Below are 15,544 nucleotides of genomic sequence, written 5' to 3' on the forward strand. Positions count from 1 at the left end.
ATTCATTCATAAATGTCTGGGTGACGAATTATCGTGGTGTATCTATACTTTGCTGTCTCAGCAAAGTGTTCGAAAGACTGATGCACAATCTCGTATACAACGTGGTGTCTCCTATAATCTTCGATGGTCAGCATGGATTCATGAAGTATCGTTCTACCACAACGAATCTGATGTGCTACGTTACCACACTGTCCCGTGGAGTTGAAAAAAGGCAACAAATCGACGCGATGTACATTGACTTCGCGAAAGCTTTCGACGCTGTCTCGCACGTCTTACTAGTCGAGAAACTAAAGAAGATAGGTATCCCAGATTCGATGACGGATTGGATATTTTAATATCTCCGCCATCGCACTGCATATGTCTTGGTCAATTCATCTAGATCTCGTAGTTTCAACATCTCTTCTGGAGTACAACAAGGAAGCGTTCTTGGGCCACTATTGTTCAACATCTTCATCAATGATCTGTGCTTACTGTTTTCATCGTTTAAGCTTGCATTCGCCGATAACCCGAAAATCTACAGGGTGATTTCATCGCTTTCGGGTTGCGGTTCGGATTACGATCGGTTTGCTCTGAGACGACTTCCATGGAACGATCCGGCCAATTTACCTTCGTATTCCGACCGATGTAAGCTATTAGGATTGGAAAATCATTAAGTTCCAGGCGCACTACAATGCAGCGAATGTTCATTTTTGACATAATACAAGGACGTATTGACTGCCCCGAACTTGCCGCACAGATTCCGTGGAACACTCCCCCCCGTCGTTTTCGGAGTCCCGTGTCATAGGACTAACTACGGCTACAATAACTCCATTGACTAGTGTATTCCACCTTTCAATGCCGTATGTGATGAATTCGACTTTATTTAAACGGAAAAACATTTTAAAAATAGGATTATTAATTAAACTTAGTTTAAAAGTTCAGTCTGTGCGAATAATCGAAGACGATGTTAAATAAATAAATATAGACACTATCGATCGTGAACTGAACCGTGGGTTCCTTTCAGGATGGATAAGGATGGAGCATTTCAACGACTTTGCTTTTGCTGATGACAATATACTAGTATCAAAGCGGCGTTCTGATATGACTAAGCTTGACGGCCTGGCCGCATGCTATTCCGCGGCTGGCCTGAAAATTAATGTCAGCAAGATGAAAGCTTTGGATGTCAACACGGTCACGCCTTCCAGATTCACAGTAGCTGGACAAACAGTGGTCCAATATCTTGGTAGCCAGATTGCGTCAGACGGCGGGACCAACATCGACACATGCGCACGGATCAAGAGAGTGAGGGCTGCCTTTGCGAGGAAAAATCAGATCAGTCACCATACCAAAATCCGGATCTTTAATACCAACATAAAACCAGTGCTGCTTTACGCATGTGAGATTTGCAGACAAGCACTAGACTGGAACCCGCAAGGACATCGCAACAGAGGCAGACCCAGAGGTTGCTGGCGATGAAGCCTCACAAACGAGGTGAGAGAAGTCGACCAAAATTTGACCTGGAAACGGGTCAAGTACGTAAGTAAACACTCCGGGTTTTTGACGTAGGACTACGTCTTTCATTTCTATACCGGGGTGTAAAATCAAAGTTTCGAAAACAAAAGCGTTACGCCGGAGACCGAGATTTTGAGCGTTAATAGCTCCTAAACAACTGAACGAAATGGTATGATAAACACTTCATTCGAAAGATAAAATGTCTACGCGTTCTATACTTCTTACTTTTTGATCCAAAAACTTGTTTCAATAGTCTTAAAATTGCTTTCAAAACAGGCTATTGAAATCACCAATCGATATATAAGCGAGCGCCGCTCGGAAATCCACTCAGTTCTATTTGAACAGCGATTAGAGCATGTTGTCGCTGTTATGGTGAAGCTCTTCGTTTATCATGAAAGCGCGGATGAACGGTGTCGCCAAGAGCCTGTTTGTGCACCCTAGGCCAGAAGGGAATCCATCAGGAGGAGAGTGATGCCACAAACGGTTCCCCGGGAAGACATCGCTACACACCCATACACGCGCGGAATTCTTTCCGTTTGGATGCCATTCAGCATCGAGAAAGTTCCGGAAAGATCTAATCATTTCTGGAAAATAATCTGCCAGTTGCTCTGGGAATTTAAAAATACATTCATGTGAAAGAGTTTATTTGAATGTTTTCTATCCATGTAACACTGTGACCAAATACATTTGGTTTTGTGATTTTTCAATCAATCGCAATTAACAGGATAGCTTCTGAAGATTATTCTTCCCCATCAGTAGGATATTTCCGTATCCAATATTGTATGCGCCCGCAATCGATTATTGCTCAGGCGCCGAAAGTTCCGAGCTCAGAGAGTTCATTCCCCTCTAGTTTGCCCTCCAAATTGCCATCGTAAACCACGCCTTCTCTCGATTCAATCACGCACAAAAAGCATACTTAAGCGATATTCTGGTGGTGAGATGCATTCATTTTTCGTGAGGACATCGACAAGACAACATCGTTGCTGAGGGTGCTGGACGGCGAAGGATCGAGATCTGCCCTGAAACGCAAGCAGTTTGTTTGAAACTGTGAGGGAGCACAGAGAAGCCGATCCTTCAGGAGAAGAGAAGGTGACCATCGAAGCAGCCGCTACACACACACATACACGCACGGAATTCTTTCCGTTTGGATGCCATTCAGAATCGAGAAAGATCCGGAAAATAATCTGCCAATTCCTCTGGGAATTTAAAAATACATTCATGTGAAAGCGTTTATTTGAATGTTTTCTATCCATGTAACACTGTGACCAAATATGTTTCAATCAAGTGCTATTAACAGGTGGTTATCGAATTAGCATTAACCACTGGTGGGCTTCCGAATCGAGGAAAATGTGGAAATATCTAATCGTTGCTGGAAAATAATCTGCCAGTTCCCCTTGACATTGAAAATTACATTCAAGCGAAAGAGTTTATTTTAATGTTTTCTATCCATAAAATATCTATATAATACATTTGGGTTTGTGATTTGTCAATCAAGTACAGTTAACAGGTTAGCTTCTGAAGATTATTCTTCAGAACAGGGTTTTTCGTATCCTATATTGGATGCATAAAACCTTGTGCCTCCAACGTAACGCTCTCGTTTTCGAAGTCCCCCAAATATTCATTTATTCATTCATTCAGAATGGATTTAGATTCAACTTCAAACAAATGATCTCTAAATCAACGATAGTCCTACGTCACCCTTGCGGTTATACCATAGATATAACCCACTTCCTGTTTTTGACGTAGGATTACGTCTTTCGGGAACATATTGGGGTACAAATTGAAAATCGAAAATCGAGCACATCGTGAAAATTGTCCAATTTCAAACGCTTATTACTCAGTCATTTCATGATGGATTGATGAAATTTTTGCGTCAATCGATTTCGGCACTCCGTAACAATTTTTCATATTGAAGAAAATAATGTATGTCATGAAACTAACTATCGAACAATTGAAAAATCTCAACCCCTTTCCTAACGGAAATACCCTGTTTTGATTGGTCGAAATTGACGACACATGCGGCGGTTCCCTAACAGAGACATCAATACCAAGGTACCTGGGGGAAACCGACATTGCAAACACATGAAAGTGGGGGAAGCTTTTGTTCCCACCGAAAAGTGTTCCCTAACAGAGACATCAAAACCAAGGTGCCCGGGTGAACTTGGCATGGCAAATATATGCACTTCGGGGATTTTTTTCAGTTTAAGCTGTCTGTTTTGTTGTGTTCATTTTCACCCAAGGAAAGTTTATACGGTGAGAAAAATTGGAAAAATCAAGAAATATTAGAAAAAGCGATTTCCCATAGGCTCTACATATAGTATAATATGTTGTGTTATTGTTAGTCCAAATAAAATTCTCATTGGGTTGAATAAACACTCAAAAAATAAAGATTATAAAAGAAAATTACCTCTCCCATTTCAAATATGTTTTATCTATATTAAAGTAACAAGTTTTTACTGATAAGAAAAATTGATAATTGCGTACGGTATTGGTAATTATCTTATATTACATTGGTGAGTTTTGTTTTCTTTATTTCATCCATACATAACACAGAAGGCATCTCTGATCTCATCGATAGTTTTCATAAGTTCTCAACCCTGTTCCCCTACTTTCATGACATTTCGATGATATACATACGTAAATATTACAAACCTGTCCATATTCCCCCACTATATGTCCATGCGGGTAATCATCGAAAAAATGTTCTACTTTTCGGTGTGTTTTTATTCTAGTAAAAACATTCGGTCGATTAATTCGAAAAACAGTATATTGAAATGCAAGAAACTGCATTTAAGCTTGGAGAAACATGAGTGTCGAAAGATAGAATTGAAGTTCTTCTTAATATGTCCGTTCTTCTTCTTCAATGGCACTAACGTTCCTAGAAGAACTTCGCCGTCTCAACGTAGTATTACTTGCGTCATTTTTTATTAGTACTTAGTTGAGATTTCTATGCCAAATAACACGCCTTGAATGCATTCTGAGTGGCAAACTCTAGAATACGCGTGATCACAGTGCAAGTCGGAGGAAATTTCTTTGACGAAAAATATGTCCGTATTTTCCCGTATTTTCTCTATTTATAAAAATATAAAACTTGTTGGGTGTGTGAAAGTTATTGTTACCTAAACAAAACCCCAACGGAATGCGAACGATACTAAAGTGCTGTCGCCGGCCACTGAGATACTATGCGCAAATAACCACTGTGGTGTCGCCGGACGCCAAAGTGTTAATATTTTCGAGCACACAGAAAATCGTTATAAAATTTCGGAAACTTAATTGAATTCTGTACAAGATTTAATTGTTACTTTGTTGACAATTTCTTCTTTCGTTGTTTCTAACAGTTTTAAAGAAGTGTCTAAAAAAGATTTTCGCAGATTTGGAAAAAAATCACTTCTGTTCAAGTGATTTTTTGATCGAATATATCCCTTATACCTCTACAAAATTTCATATTGAGCCGTTTAGAAGTTTTTTTTTCACCGAATCATCAAAGTTTTTGACGTAGGACTACGTCTTTCATTTCTATACCGGGGTGTAAAATCAAAGTTTCGAAAACGAAAGCGTTACGCCGGAGACCGAGATTTTGAGCGTTAATAGCTCTTAAACAACTGAACGAAATGGTATGATAAACACTTCATTCGAAAGATAAAATGTCTACGCGTTCTATATTTGTTACTTTTTGATCCAAAAACTTGTTTCAATAGTCTTAAAATTGCTTTCAAAATAGGCTATTGAAATCACCAATCGGTATATAAGCGAGCGCCGCTCGGAAATCCACTCAGTTCTAATTGAACAGCGATTGGAGCATGTTGTCGCTGTTGTGGTGAAGCTCTTCGTTTATCATGAAAGCGCGGATGAACGGTGTCACCAAGAGCCTGTTTGTGCACCCTAGGCCAGAAGGGAATCCATCAGTAGGAGAGTAATGCCACAAACGGTTCCCCGGGAAGACATCGCTACATACACATACACGCGTGGAATTCTTTCCGTTTGGATGCCATTCAGCATCGAGAAAGTTCCGGAAAGATCTAATCATTTCTGGAGAATAATCTGCCAGTTCCTCTGGGAATTTAAAAATACATTCATGTGAAAGAGTTTATTTGAATGTTTTCTATCCATGTAACACTGTGACCAAATATTTTTCAATCAAGTACTATTAACAGGTGGTTATCGAGTTAGTATTAACCACTGGTGGGCTTCCAGTATCGAGGAAAATGTGGAAATATCTAATCATTGCTGAAAAATAATCTGCCAGTTCCTCTGGGAATTTAAAAATACATTCATGTGAAAGAGTTTATTTGAATGTTTTCTATCCATGTAACACTGTGACCAAATACATTTGGTTTTGTGATTTTTCAATCAATCGCAATTAACAGGATAGCTTCTGAAGATTATTCTTTCCCATCAGTAGGATATTTCCGTATCCAATATTGTATGCGCCCGCAATCGATTATTGCTCAGTCGCCGAAAGTTCCGAGCTCAGAGAGTTCATTCCCCTCTAGTTTGCCTTCCAAATTGCCATCGTAAACCACACCTTCTCTCGATTCAATCACACACAAAAAGCATACTTAGGAGATATTCTGGTGGTGAGACACATTCATTTTTCGTGAGGACATCGACAAGACAACATCGTTGCCTAACGTGCTGGAGAAGGTGGCGGCGAAGGATCGACACATACACGCGCAGAATTCTTTCCGTTTGAATGACATTCAGCATCGAGAAAGTTCCGGAAAGATCTAATCATTGCTAGAAAATAATCTGCCAGTTCCTCTGGGAATTCAAAAATACATTCATGTGAAAGAGTTTATTTGAATGTTTTCTATCCATGTAACACTGTGACCAAATATTTTTCAATCAAGTACTATTAACAGGTGGTTATCGAGTTAGTATTAACCACTGGTGGGCTTCCAGTATCGAGGAAAATGTGGAAATATCTAATCGTTGCTGGAAAATAATCTGCCAGTTCCCCTTGGAATTGAAAATTACATTCAAGCGAAAGAGTTTATTTTAATATTTTCTATCCATAAAATATCCATATAATACATTTGGGTTTGTGATTTGTCAATCAAGTACAGTTAGCAGGTTAGCTTCTGAAGATTATTCTTCAGAACAAGGTTTTTCGTATCCAATATTGGATGCATAAAACCTTGTGCCTCCAACGTAACGCTCTCGTTTTCGAAGTCCCCCAAATATTCATTTATTCATTCATTCAGGATGGATTTAGATTCAACTTCAAACAAATGATCTCTAAATCAACGATAGTCCTACGTCACCCTTGCGTTATTCCATAGATATAACCCACTTCCTGTTTTTAAGAATTAGAGGAGTACTTCATCTTAAATTGTGCCGGAAATGCAAAATATTCTTCTATTATACTAACTAATAGGAGTACCGGTAAGTTTCTTCGTTGTTTTTTCAAAAATTAATGCTTCATTGTGCAAAAATGGTTACAAATTTAATATTCAAAGTATTGTCCATCGCTAGTCACAACTTTTTCCCATCTTTCTGGTAATTCACGGATCGCTTTGCGGATATAATCGGCCGGTTTGTCGGCTAACCACGAATCGATCTAATTTTCGATTTCATCAAAATTGGAGAAGTGCTGGTCAACCAGGCCGTGTTGCATCGATCGAAAAAGGTAGTAATCGGACGAAGCAATGTCTGGAGAATACGGCGGGTAGGATAGGACCTCCCATTTCACCGTTTCCAAGTATGTTTTGACCGGTTTCACGACATGCGGCCGAGCATTGTCGTGCTGCAAAATAACTTTATCGTGTCTTTGCTCGTATTGTGGCCGTTTTTCCTTCAGTGCACGGCTCAAACGCATCAATTGTCGTCGGTACAGGTCCCTCGGATTGGTTTCATTTTGTTTTAGCAGCTCATAGTACACGGTACCCAGCTGGTCTCACCAAAAAGACAGCATAATCGCCTGGCCGTGAATATTCCGTCGATGTTGATGCATGGCCGGGGTATCCATACGTTGTCTGACGTTTAAGATTGCCGTACTGGGCCCACTTTTCATCACCAGTAACGATTCGATGCAAAATACCCTGTCTTTTATGCCGTTGGGCAGTTGTTCGTACGTGAAAAACGGCGTTCGATGTTTCGTGGTTTCAATTCATGCGGCACCCAATGTCCTATCTTTCGGATCATTCCCATTGCTTTAAACCGATCGGATATGGTTTACTGAGCTATTCCAAGTGTATCTGCAAGTTCTTGTTGCGTTTGTGACGGATCTTGATCGAGTAAAGCCTCCAATTCTTTATCTTCAAACCTTTTTGGCGGTCCTGAACGTATTTCGTTTTCCAAGTCAAAATTACCACTTTTAAACCTTGCAAACCACGTCTGACACGTTCGCTCCGTTGGAGCATGCTTACCATAAACTTCCACCAAAATGCGATGACTTTCCGTAGCTTTTGACGTAGGACTACGTCTTTCATTTCTATACCGGGGTGTAAAATCAAAGTTTCGAAAACGAAAGCGTTACGCCGGAGACCGAGATTTTGAGTGTTAATAGCTCCTAAACAACTGAACGAAATGGTATGATAAACACTTCATTCGAAAGATAAAATGTCTACGCGTTCTATACTTGTTACTTTCTGATCCAAAAACTTGTTTCAATAGTCTTAAATTTGCTTTCAAAATAGGCTATTGAAATCACCAATCGGTATATAAGCGAGCGCCGCTCGGAAATCCACTCAGTTCTAATTGAACAGCGATTGGAGCATGTTGTCGCTGTTGTGGTGAAGCTCTTCATTTATCATGAAAGCGCGGATGAACGGTGTCACCAAGAGCCTGTTTGTGCACCTTAGGCCAGAAAGGAATCCATCAGGAGGAGAGTGATGCTACAAACGGTTCCCCGGGAAGATCTCGAAGCAGCCGCTACACACATACACGCACGGAATTCATTCCGTTTGGATCGAGAAAGATCCGGAAAATAATCTGCCAGTTCCTCTAGGAATATAAAAATACATTCATGTGAAAGAGTTTATTTGAATGTTTTCTATCCATGTAACACTGTGACCAAATATGTTTCAATCAAGTGCTATTAACAGATGGTTATCGAGTTAGCATTAACCACTGGTGGGCTTCCAGTATCGAGGAAAATGTGGAAATATCTAATCGTTACTGAAAATAATCTGCCAGTTCCTCTGGGAATTTAAAATTACATTCATATGAAAGAGTTTATTTTAATGTTTTCTATCCATGTAACACTGTGACCAAATACATTAGGTTTTGTGATTTTTCAATCAATCGCAATCAACAGGATAGCTTCTGAAGATTATTCTTCCCCATCAGTAGGATATTTCCGTATCCAATATTGGATGCATAAAACCCTGTGCCTCCAACGTAACGCTCTCGTTTTCGAAGTTCTCCAAATATTCATTCATTCAGAATGAATTCAGATTCAACTTCATACAAATGATCTCTAAATCAACGAAAGTCCTACGTCACCCTTGCGGTTATACCATAGATATAACCCACTTCCTGTTTTTTTCATATTGGAGTTATGAAGTAACACTCCTCGCAAAAAAACACTCTCGTTGGAATGATATTCGACATATTCGAAGTGGGAAAAAACTATGATATTTACGCTTCAACTTTTTGACATATACTGGAAAAGACCCGCAATGACAGTAACTTTCCAACGAATGTTAGGAAATTTGGAATAATAATCAAGTTACGCCATCTGTTGTGAAACCGTAGAAACTTGCCGGTGCACCTAGTAATATTGCCGTTTGTTTTAAATAAAATTCTTCAACAAATTTGTGAAATGCCTGTTGGAAACGTAAAATATTCAGCTCTAGGATCAGGGTTTTATGATTATTCGCATTGATTTTTTTCATTGTTTAAATCCATGAATTGAAGATATTTTAATATCATTATCAGATATTTGATACATACCACTAATCTCGACATAATGAATCGCCTCGTTCTCGCAAGTTCGCCATCGATTCCATCCTCATCATCACCAACCACCACGAAATCGTCAAACTCAGCGAAATAATCCTTTATCGATTTCCCAGCTCGTATTTTCTCTGCCAAAATATCTTGTTTGTTAAGAAATACAATCAATCCTGCTTCCGCCAGAAATCGGTTCTGCCAAACCCCTCTGAACAGATCGAAGCTCTCGACAAGTCGATTTTTTCCCGGATCCTCTCTCAACGTCTGATCAAAACTGCTACATTCGATCATGAACAATACCACTTCAATGTCCTCAAATATCTGCATCCACTTGGTTCGATGTGCGCGTTGTCCTCCGACATCAAACATCCGAAATTCTTGGCATCCGCCACCGAGAGATTTCGGCATTGGAATGTGAAAATTGATTTCTTGTATACCCGTAGTCGTCTTGCGGCAGTTCAGTATATCCGAGTTCGTTGGGATGTATCCAGGTATGGAAAGTCTTTCGACGCGATCCAAAAAACTATAAATAGAGTTAAATTAGGTTCATGTTCAATTAGAAGCATGTACACATACTATTTTGCACTGTCCATTAGTTGGAATTCGTTCGACCGTTTGTAGCATGTTTTGATTGCCATATCGGACCATAGGCTTTTAACGCGGTGAACATAGTCTACGCATAGATTCCACGGTGCTTCGTTTCCCATCCTTAGGATTTTATCAGCATGATTTCGATTTTCTATCGAGTCAAATTGCAGATCCATGAATATTACTTGCCGAACTAATTCGTAAATTGATTCGTGGATATTTTCTATGATATCGTGTAACTTGTCTAAACGCTCACTGGAATATAAATTATGTCATGAACAGAACTTCGTCACAAACCACAAAAACTCACTCATAACTAAATCCGTCTTGAACGTGCAGAATCTGCATCTGTTTGATGATGGTTGTCTTGCCGGATTCACCGGCACCAAGTAATAGTATTTTCACCGGTTTTCTACATTGTTGCTCGATTTGAATGCTCCTCTTCTCTTGATATCTTTTCATAACCATCTTCTCCACCGAGAGTCGCCGAAAGCAGTCCTTCAAACGCATTTCCACACAGAAATTGCAAGCGATTCGATCGTCAGGTGTTGGTTGGACCGAATGAGGGAGTGCGCCGGCCGAGTGTTACCTACAAATACCATTTGGTTGTGGTAATTAGTTTAATTGATTTCTATGTGATGGCCACATATCGGGCGAAACCTTTTGTAGAGGGTTGTTGGTGTATTTCTTGCTGATATCAAGCCGTATAGATTACAATGAAAAAAAAACATGTGCTCAACATGACACTATCTTTGATTTCTATTTGATTGTCTGATACTTGTTTGCATTGGTTGTTGTATTTATCGAAGATTTGAACTTGGCACTGAGATAAGTATTTCACGATGCACTTAGATGATCAGATGTGTTGCGTTTTTTGAGTCGGTTTTAATTTTTTTTAAATGTTTCACTACTCTGCTTAAGGGGGTATTCTAGGGTAGAGACACGAATTTCGGAAGTTTTTTCGAGATCCGTAAAAATATAACAAAGAATGTTTCTACCATCCATTATGTTATCATTTGTTCATCTTTTAATAATAAAACAAAGATTGAATGGAGATAAAATATTCATAACTAGAAACCTAGGTCTATTGAATAGGGGCTTCAGATTCTGGACTGGTAAGTTTATTCACCAGATCAAAACTCAATCATGATCTTATGAGGAGTGATCGTACGAATAGTAGATGCAGATTACAAGCAGTATGAGTGATTTGAAGAGCTTAAACGAACAGTATCTTCTGCGTAGAACGAGATACACACTACAATATGGTGCAGCTTGGTCAAAACTACCCTGAATGAGTTATTTAAGTTGATTGAGAACTAAAGATGATCTACGAATTAGGAACTTATTGTAATTTATGTGAAACTGACGTTAATTTGGTAAAGGAGTGAGAGTTTTCCCATCTGGTTCTATAGTTATGAAAGACTGGAATTTTTGTTTTTTGAATGGTTCGCGCCTGAACACAACAATAAAGTTCAAGCGTACAGTCTTTTAAATGAAGATAGTTGTTATGTCCTACACTATATACTTCAATTCAACCGACTTTTTACATATCTCTAGAAACTCAGAAAAATGAGTGGTTCTATAGTTGTGAAACGCAGTGTAGTTAAGAGCTGGTGAAGTAAGGGAGTTCAATAAAAAGTTGCGCCATGACGTACACGACCCGAGCCCTTCTGGTTATTTGAAACAAAAAAATCGAACAGATTCTGAATCAGTAAGTTTTTTAGTTCAGTTCAGTAATCAGTTTGACTGCCTAAACTCTAGAAATACGAAAGAATGTTTTATTTAAATTTCTAGACTATAATACTGCCAGAGAAGAGAAGTGGAACTTGAGAGGAAAAAGTGGCAACGATTTGTGGCAAGAAAATTTAAACAGTGAAAAAATTGACAGATAGTTTACGCTCTAAAAATTGAACATAATGTTAAGATGTCTCTAAAAGGGTGGGAGACATCATATATAAGGTGGGAGGTTCGTATATAATGTTATTAATGTTAGCATCATGATGATAAACACGGCGAATGGGATAGAAATTACGAACCGAAATTGAATAAAATATACATATAGACGCTGAAACGCTGTGGATAGATATTATAATGCATTTTTATCGGTTTATGTATAATGCATTATCAAAATAAATCCATATGTATTTTAATCATAACTTGCTGTACTATTCATAACAACATTTATGATCGTATTCCACAAATGATGACAAATGTGTAATTTACGAATGAAGCTTCGCCATAGAAACTGAACATTGAATAAAAAAATTAAAATGTGGTGAGAGCATCAGTTGAAATATTTTAAAGCATTCTCATCGGAATAAATTGAATGATACAATAATGATTCGACTAAATAATGTATGTATGCTTTAAAAACAACATAAAAATATGATTTCTGATAATTTTTTTTCAGTTTTGAACACACCCCATAAAAAGCTATTTTTATTTTTAAAATACCCTCTGTTGGTATTGTATCTAGAATTCACAAGGTAATAAAACGTTAACGTCAATTAGTTTCTAGTAATCAGTTTTTTAGTTGCAGGGGAAATTAACACCAAACTATATTTTTTTAGTATTATATATAGATTCCATGCCAAACTGACATAGTGGTTCTCAGATTTTCGTGTAAATTGGTAGTTTTGTTCCTTTTCGTTAAATATTAGATCCCATTCCATTTTAGGGTGGTTCGAAAAATCTAGTTTTCTCCTTTTTTCCAAAAATATTTGTTTTTAGATTCTTATCTTTTGAACTACTAAACCGATTCAGATGATCGACATATCAAATTGGCCAGTTAGCCAGTTTTTTTTTTAAAAACTATACTTGCAATAAAAAATAATTTTGTTTTCTTGATTATTGATCGTAATTGTTTTTTATAGTTTTCATTCAAGGGCGCTATGTTATTTATATTTTTTCTCGAAAGCTGAGGATTTTTTAGATAACATATCCAAAAATGTGTTCTTCGTTTTTAAATTATGATTTTGCAAAATTAACCGATGGTTAAAAAAATCATTTTTCTCCTTTTTTCCAAAAATGAGGTTTTTTCAAAATTCATAACTTTTGATCTACTGAATCGATTCATATAATCGACATAGTTAATTTAAGTCAATAATTTCACACTTGCAATTTTTTTTTATTTATGAAAAACAGATACAATTATTAATCACGAAAACAAAATAAATTTTTACGCAAGTACAAAATTTTTCCAAAAAATTCTTGGCTTTAATTTGATATATCGATCATCTGAATCGCTCTAGCAGTTCAAATGTTATGAATTTTTGAGAATAGGAAAAAGGGGAAGAAATTAATATTCCGAACTATCGGTTAACTCTAAAAAATTATAACTCAAGAAAGAAAAAAGAATATATCTAATTTTGAGTAAAAAATATAAATGTGTAAAAAAATCCTCTGTTTTCAAGAAAAAATATAGAAAAATATAGCGCCGTTGGTCCCGAAACCATGTAAACTATAAAAACGGTTACAATCAAAAATTACGAAAACAAAATTTAAATTTCTTGGAAGTTTGATATTTTTCCAAAAAGACTAGCTAATTTTCTTCAATTTGATGTATCGATCATCTGAATCGGCTCAATGTTTCAAAAGTTATGAGTTTTTGATAAAAGCCATTTTGGGAAAAAGTGAAAAAATCGAATCACCCAAAAAAATAATAATACAGGTTCAATGTTTTATCTTAACGAAAACAAGCTACCAATTTTCCAAAAATCTGAAAACCACTATATCAGTTTGGCATGGAATGGCTGAAGTAATACTGCAATAGTTCACAAATTTCAAAGTTCGCGTTTTTCTTGTTGTTTTTCATGTCTTTTAGTGTGGCCATAATAATAATTAGAATTACTGCATTTGGATTGATGCTAGAAAATATCATTAACTTCCTTGAATAGTGGATGTGATATAATTCACTTTATATATGTATATATATTAATAAAAATACTTTTATACTGTGCCTTCATTTTTTGAGTTTAACGTTCAAAGACCCTTCAATAAAAATGGCATTGGAACAACAGAGTAAAACTGACATACAATTATGACAGATGATTGCTTTTTGATTGGCGCGTGCTCCAACTGGTGAACCGCCAATTAAAAGGCACTCCAGCTAAAAAACGCCAATAAGCAAATGGTACTGTAAAACTGTGAAAAATATATAAAAAATATACAATCTAAGACTCTTTTTGTCGTTTATGAGTTTTGTGAGGTGCGTAGAAGAGAGATTAAATGCACAATGCCCTAACCCTCGCAGCTGACAGTATAACAGTGATGTTGGTGTTATATCATGGCAACAGTTGTAGCACACATGTCACATCATTTCCTCCTTCAGCAGACAACGGTCGAATAGGTAAGCCACACTTAATATTTCCTCTCTGTATCGGGTGATTTCACTGTAGGATTATACTACCGGCATTGAGGAACCTTTGCAGTGAATATCGGAAGCTCCACAAGTTTGTTTTTTTAAGTTACTGCTTGGCATGTTTGCGGATAACGGAAAGATATGATATGTTGGTTTGAAAGTTAAGAATTGGAAAAAATATAAAATTCATGTGAATGGAGACAACTTTTGTGTACAGCACATGCCACTAGGGCCTTTTGCTGATTAAGTAGGATATCTTACAAAACGTCATAACTTTACAACCATTGAGTCGATTTCTAAAATCGTCATATCAAATAAAATCTTATTCTTTTAAGAATCAACTTTAATCTGTCATTCACACAAACTCAAAAATTAAATACTACTGAAAAACTTTAATTATAACGCTTAGAGAATTTGCGACTTAATTTTCCACAATTCGCTCTTTCATTATAAACATGTTTATATAAACCTTCCCATCTTCTCATTCTTCATTAAAGACCTTGCGTCAAGACAGCTAGAAATCCATACACTCTCAAATCAAGTGTGCCTGAAAAAATTATATTCTTCACGTAAACAAGCGATGAAAATGTGGACACTTTTTAGTCAGTGAATTGTATGGAGTTCCACTGCTGTGATACTGCCTTAAGTGCATTGAAAAAGATAGACAGTGCATTATTGTTTGTACAAGTTTGATTGCATGGGATAACGATTTGTGAATAGAATATTGAGCCGGAATAAACTGCGTTCTAATCCAAATGCTGAAATTCAATTATATTGATTTTCAGAAGTAGAATCAAGTGAGTTTTAGCTAAATCATTTTTGGCAAAGCGTTGAGATCGGGGAAAGCTTTAAAGTTAAAATTCTCACGCGGGGGATATGATGCTAAGACAAGACGTGACAACTGGCTTCTTACTCTTCTTTCTGCATTTTCGTCGACCAAGTGCTAGATAACAGGAAAGCGAGATGTGAAGGTTGCCAAATGTTATAAATTTTCGGAAGATTATTTTCCCATGAAAAACATGTGTTCTTCGTATCATGTATTTTCTGAGCTGCATATTTTTTTTGTATTAATTGTTCAACCGAATGTCACATATTTCAAACAATAAGTACTTTCCTGTTATTTTGGTATGCAAAAAAATTAAATGTGAAAAATTAAATAGAAAACGTAGATTTGATAGTTGGAGTATGATATTTTATTTATCAAGAGAT

At 37.1% G+C, this 15,544-nt stretch overlaps 1 protein-coding gene across 4 annotated transcripts in view; it reads right to left on the reverse strand.

Moving 5' to 3' along the window:
• Positions 1 to 15,544, reverse strand: part of LOC129770619 (guanine nucleotide-binding protein G(f) subunit alpha) — a 36,122-nt gene that overhangs the window by 12,204 nt on the left and 8,374 nt on the right. For 3 of the 4 annotated variants that reach the window (XM_055773570.1, XM_055773571.1, XM_055773569.1), the window contains 3 exons: positions 10,286 to 10,564; positions 9,964 to 10,230; positions 9,388 to 9,910 (listed from right to left, as the gene is read on the reverse strand). In XM_055773570.1, the coding sequence (XP_055629545.1) occupies positions 9,388 to 9,910; positions 9,964 to 10,230; positions 10,286 to 10,485 (990 nt within the window). In that variant the 5' untranslated portion in view covers positions 10,486 to 10,564. Of the gene's footprint in view, positions 1 to 9,387; positions 9,911 to 9,963; positions 10,231 to 10,285; positions 10,565 to 10,635; positions 11,021 to 15,544 lie in introns of those variants that run through there. The other variant, XM_055773572.1, reaches the window with a different exon arrangement.

The sequence above is a fragment of the Toxorhynchites rutilus genome, chromosome 2 (genome assembly GCF_029784135.1).
Source record: "Toxorhynchites rutilus septentrionalis strain SRP chromosome 2, ASM2978413v1, whole genome shotgun sequence".
Taxonomy (NCBI): domain Eukaryota; kingdom Metazoa; phylum Arthropoda; class Insecta; order Diptera; family Culicidae; genus Toxorhynchites; species Toxorhynchites rutilus.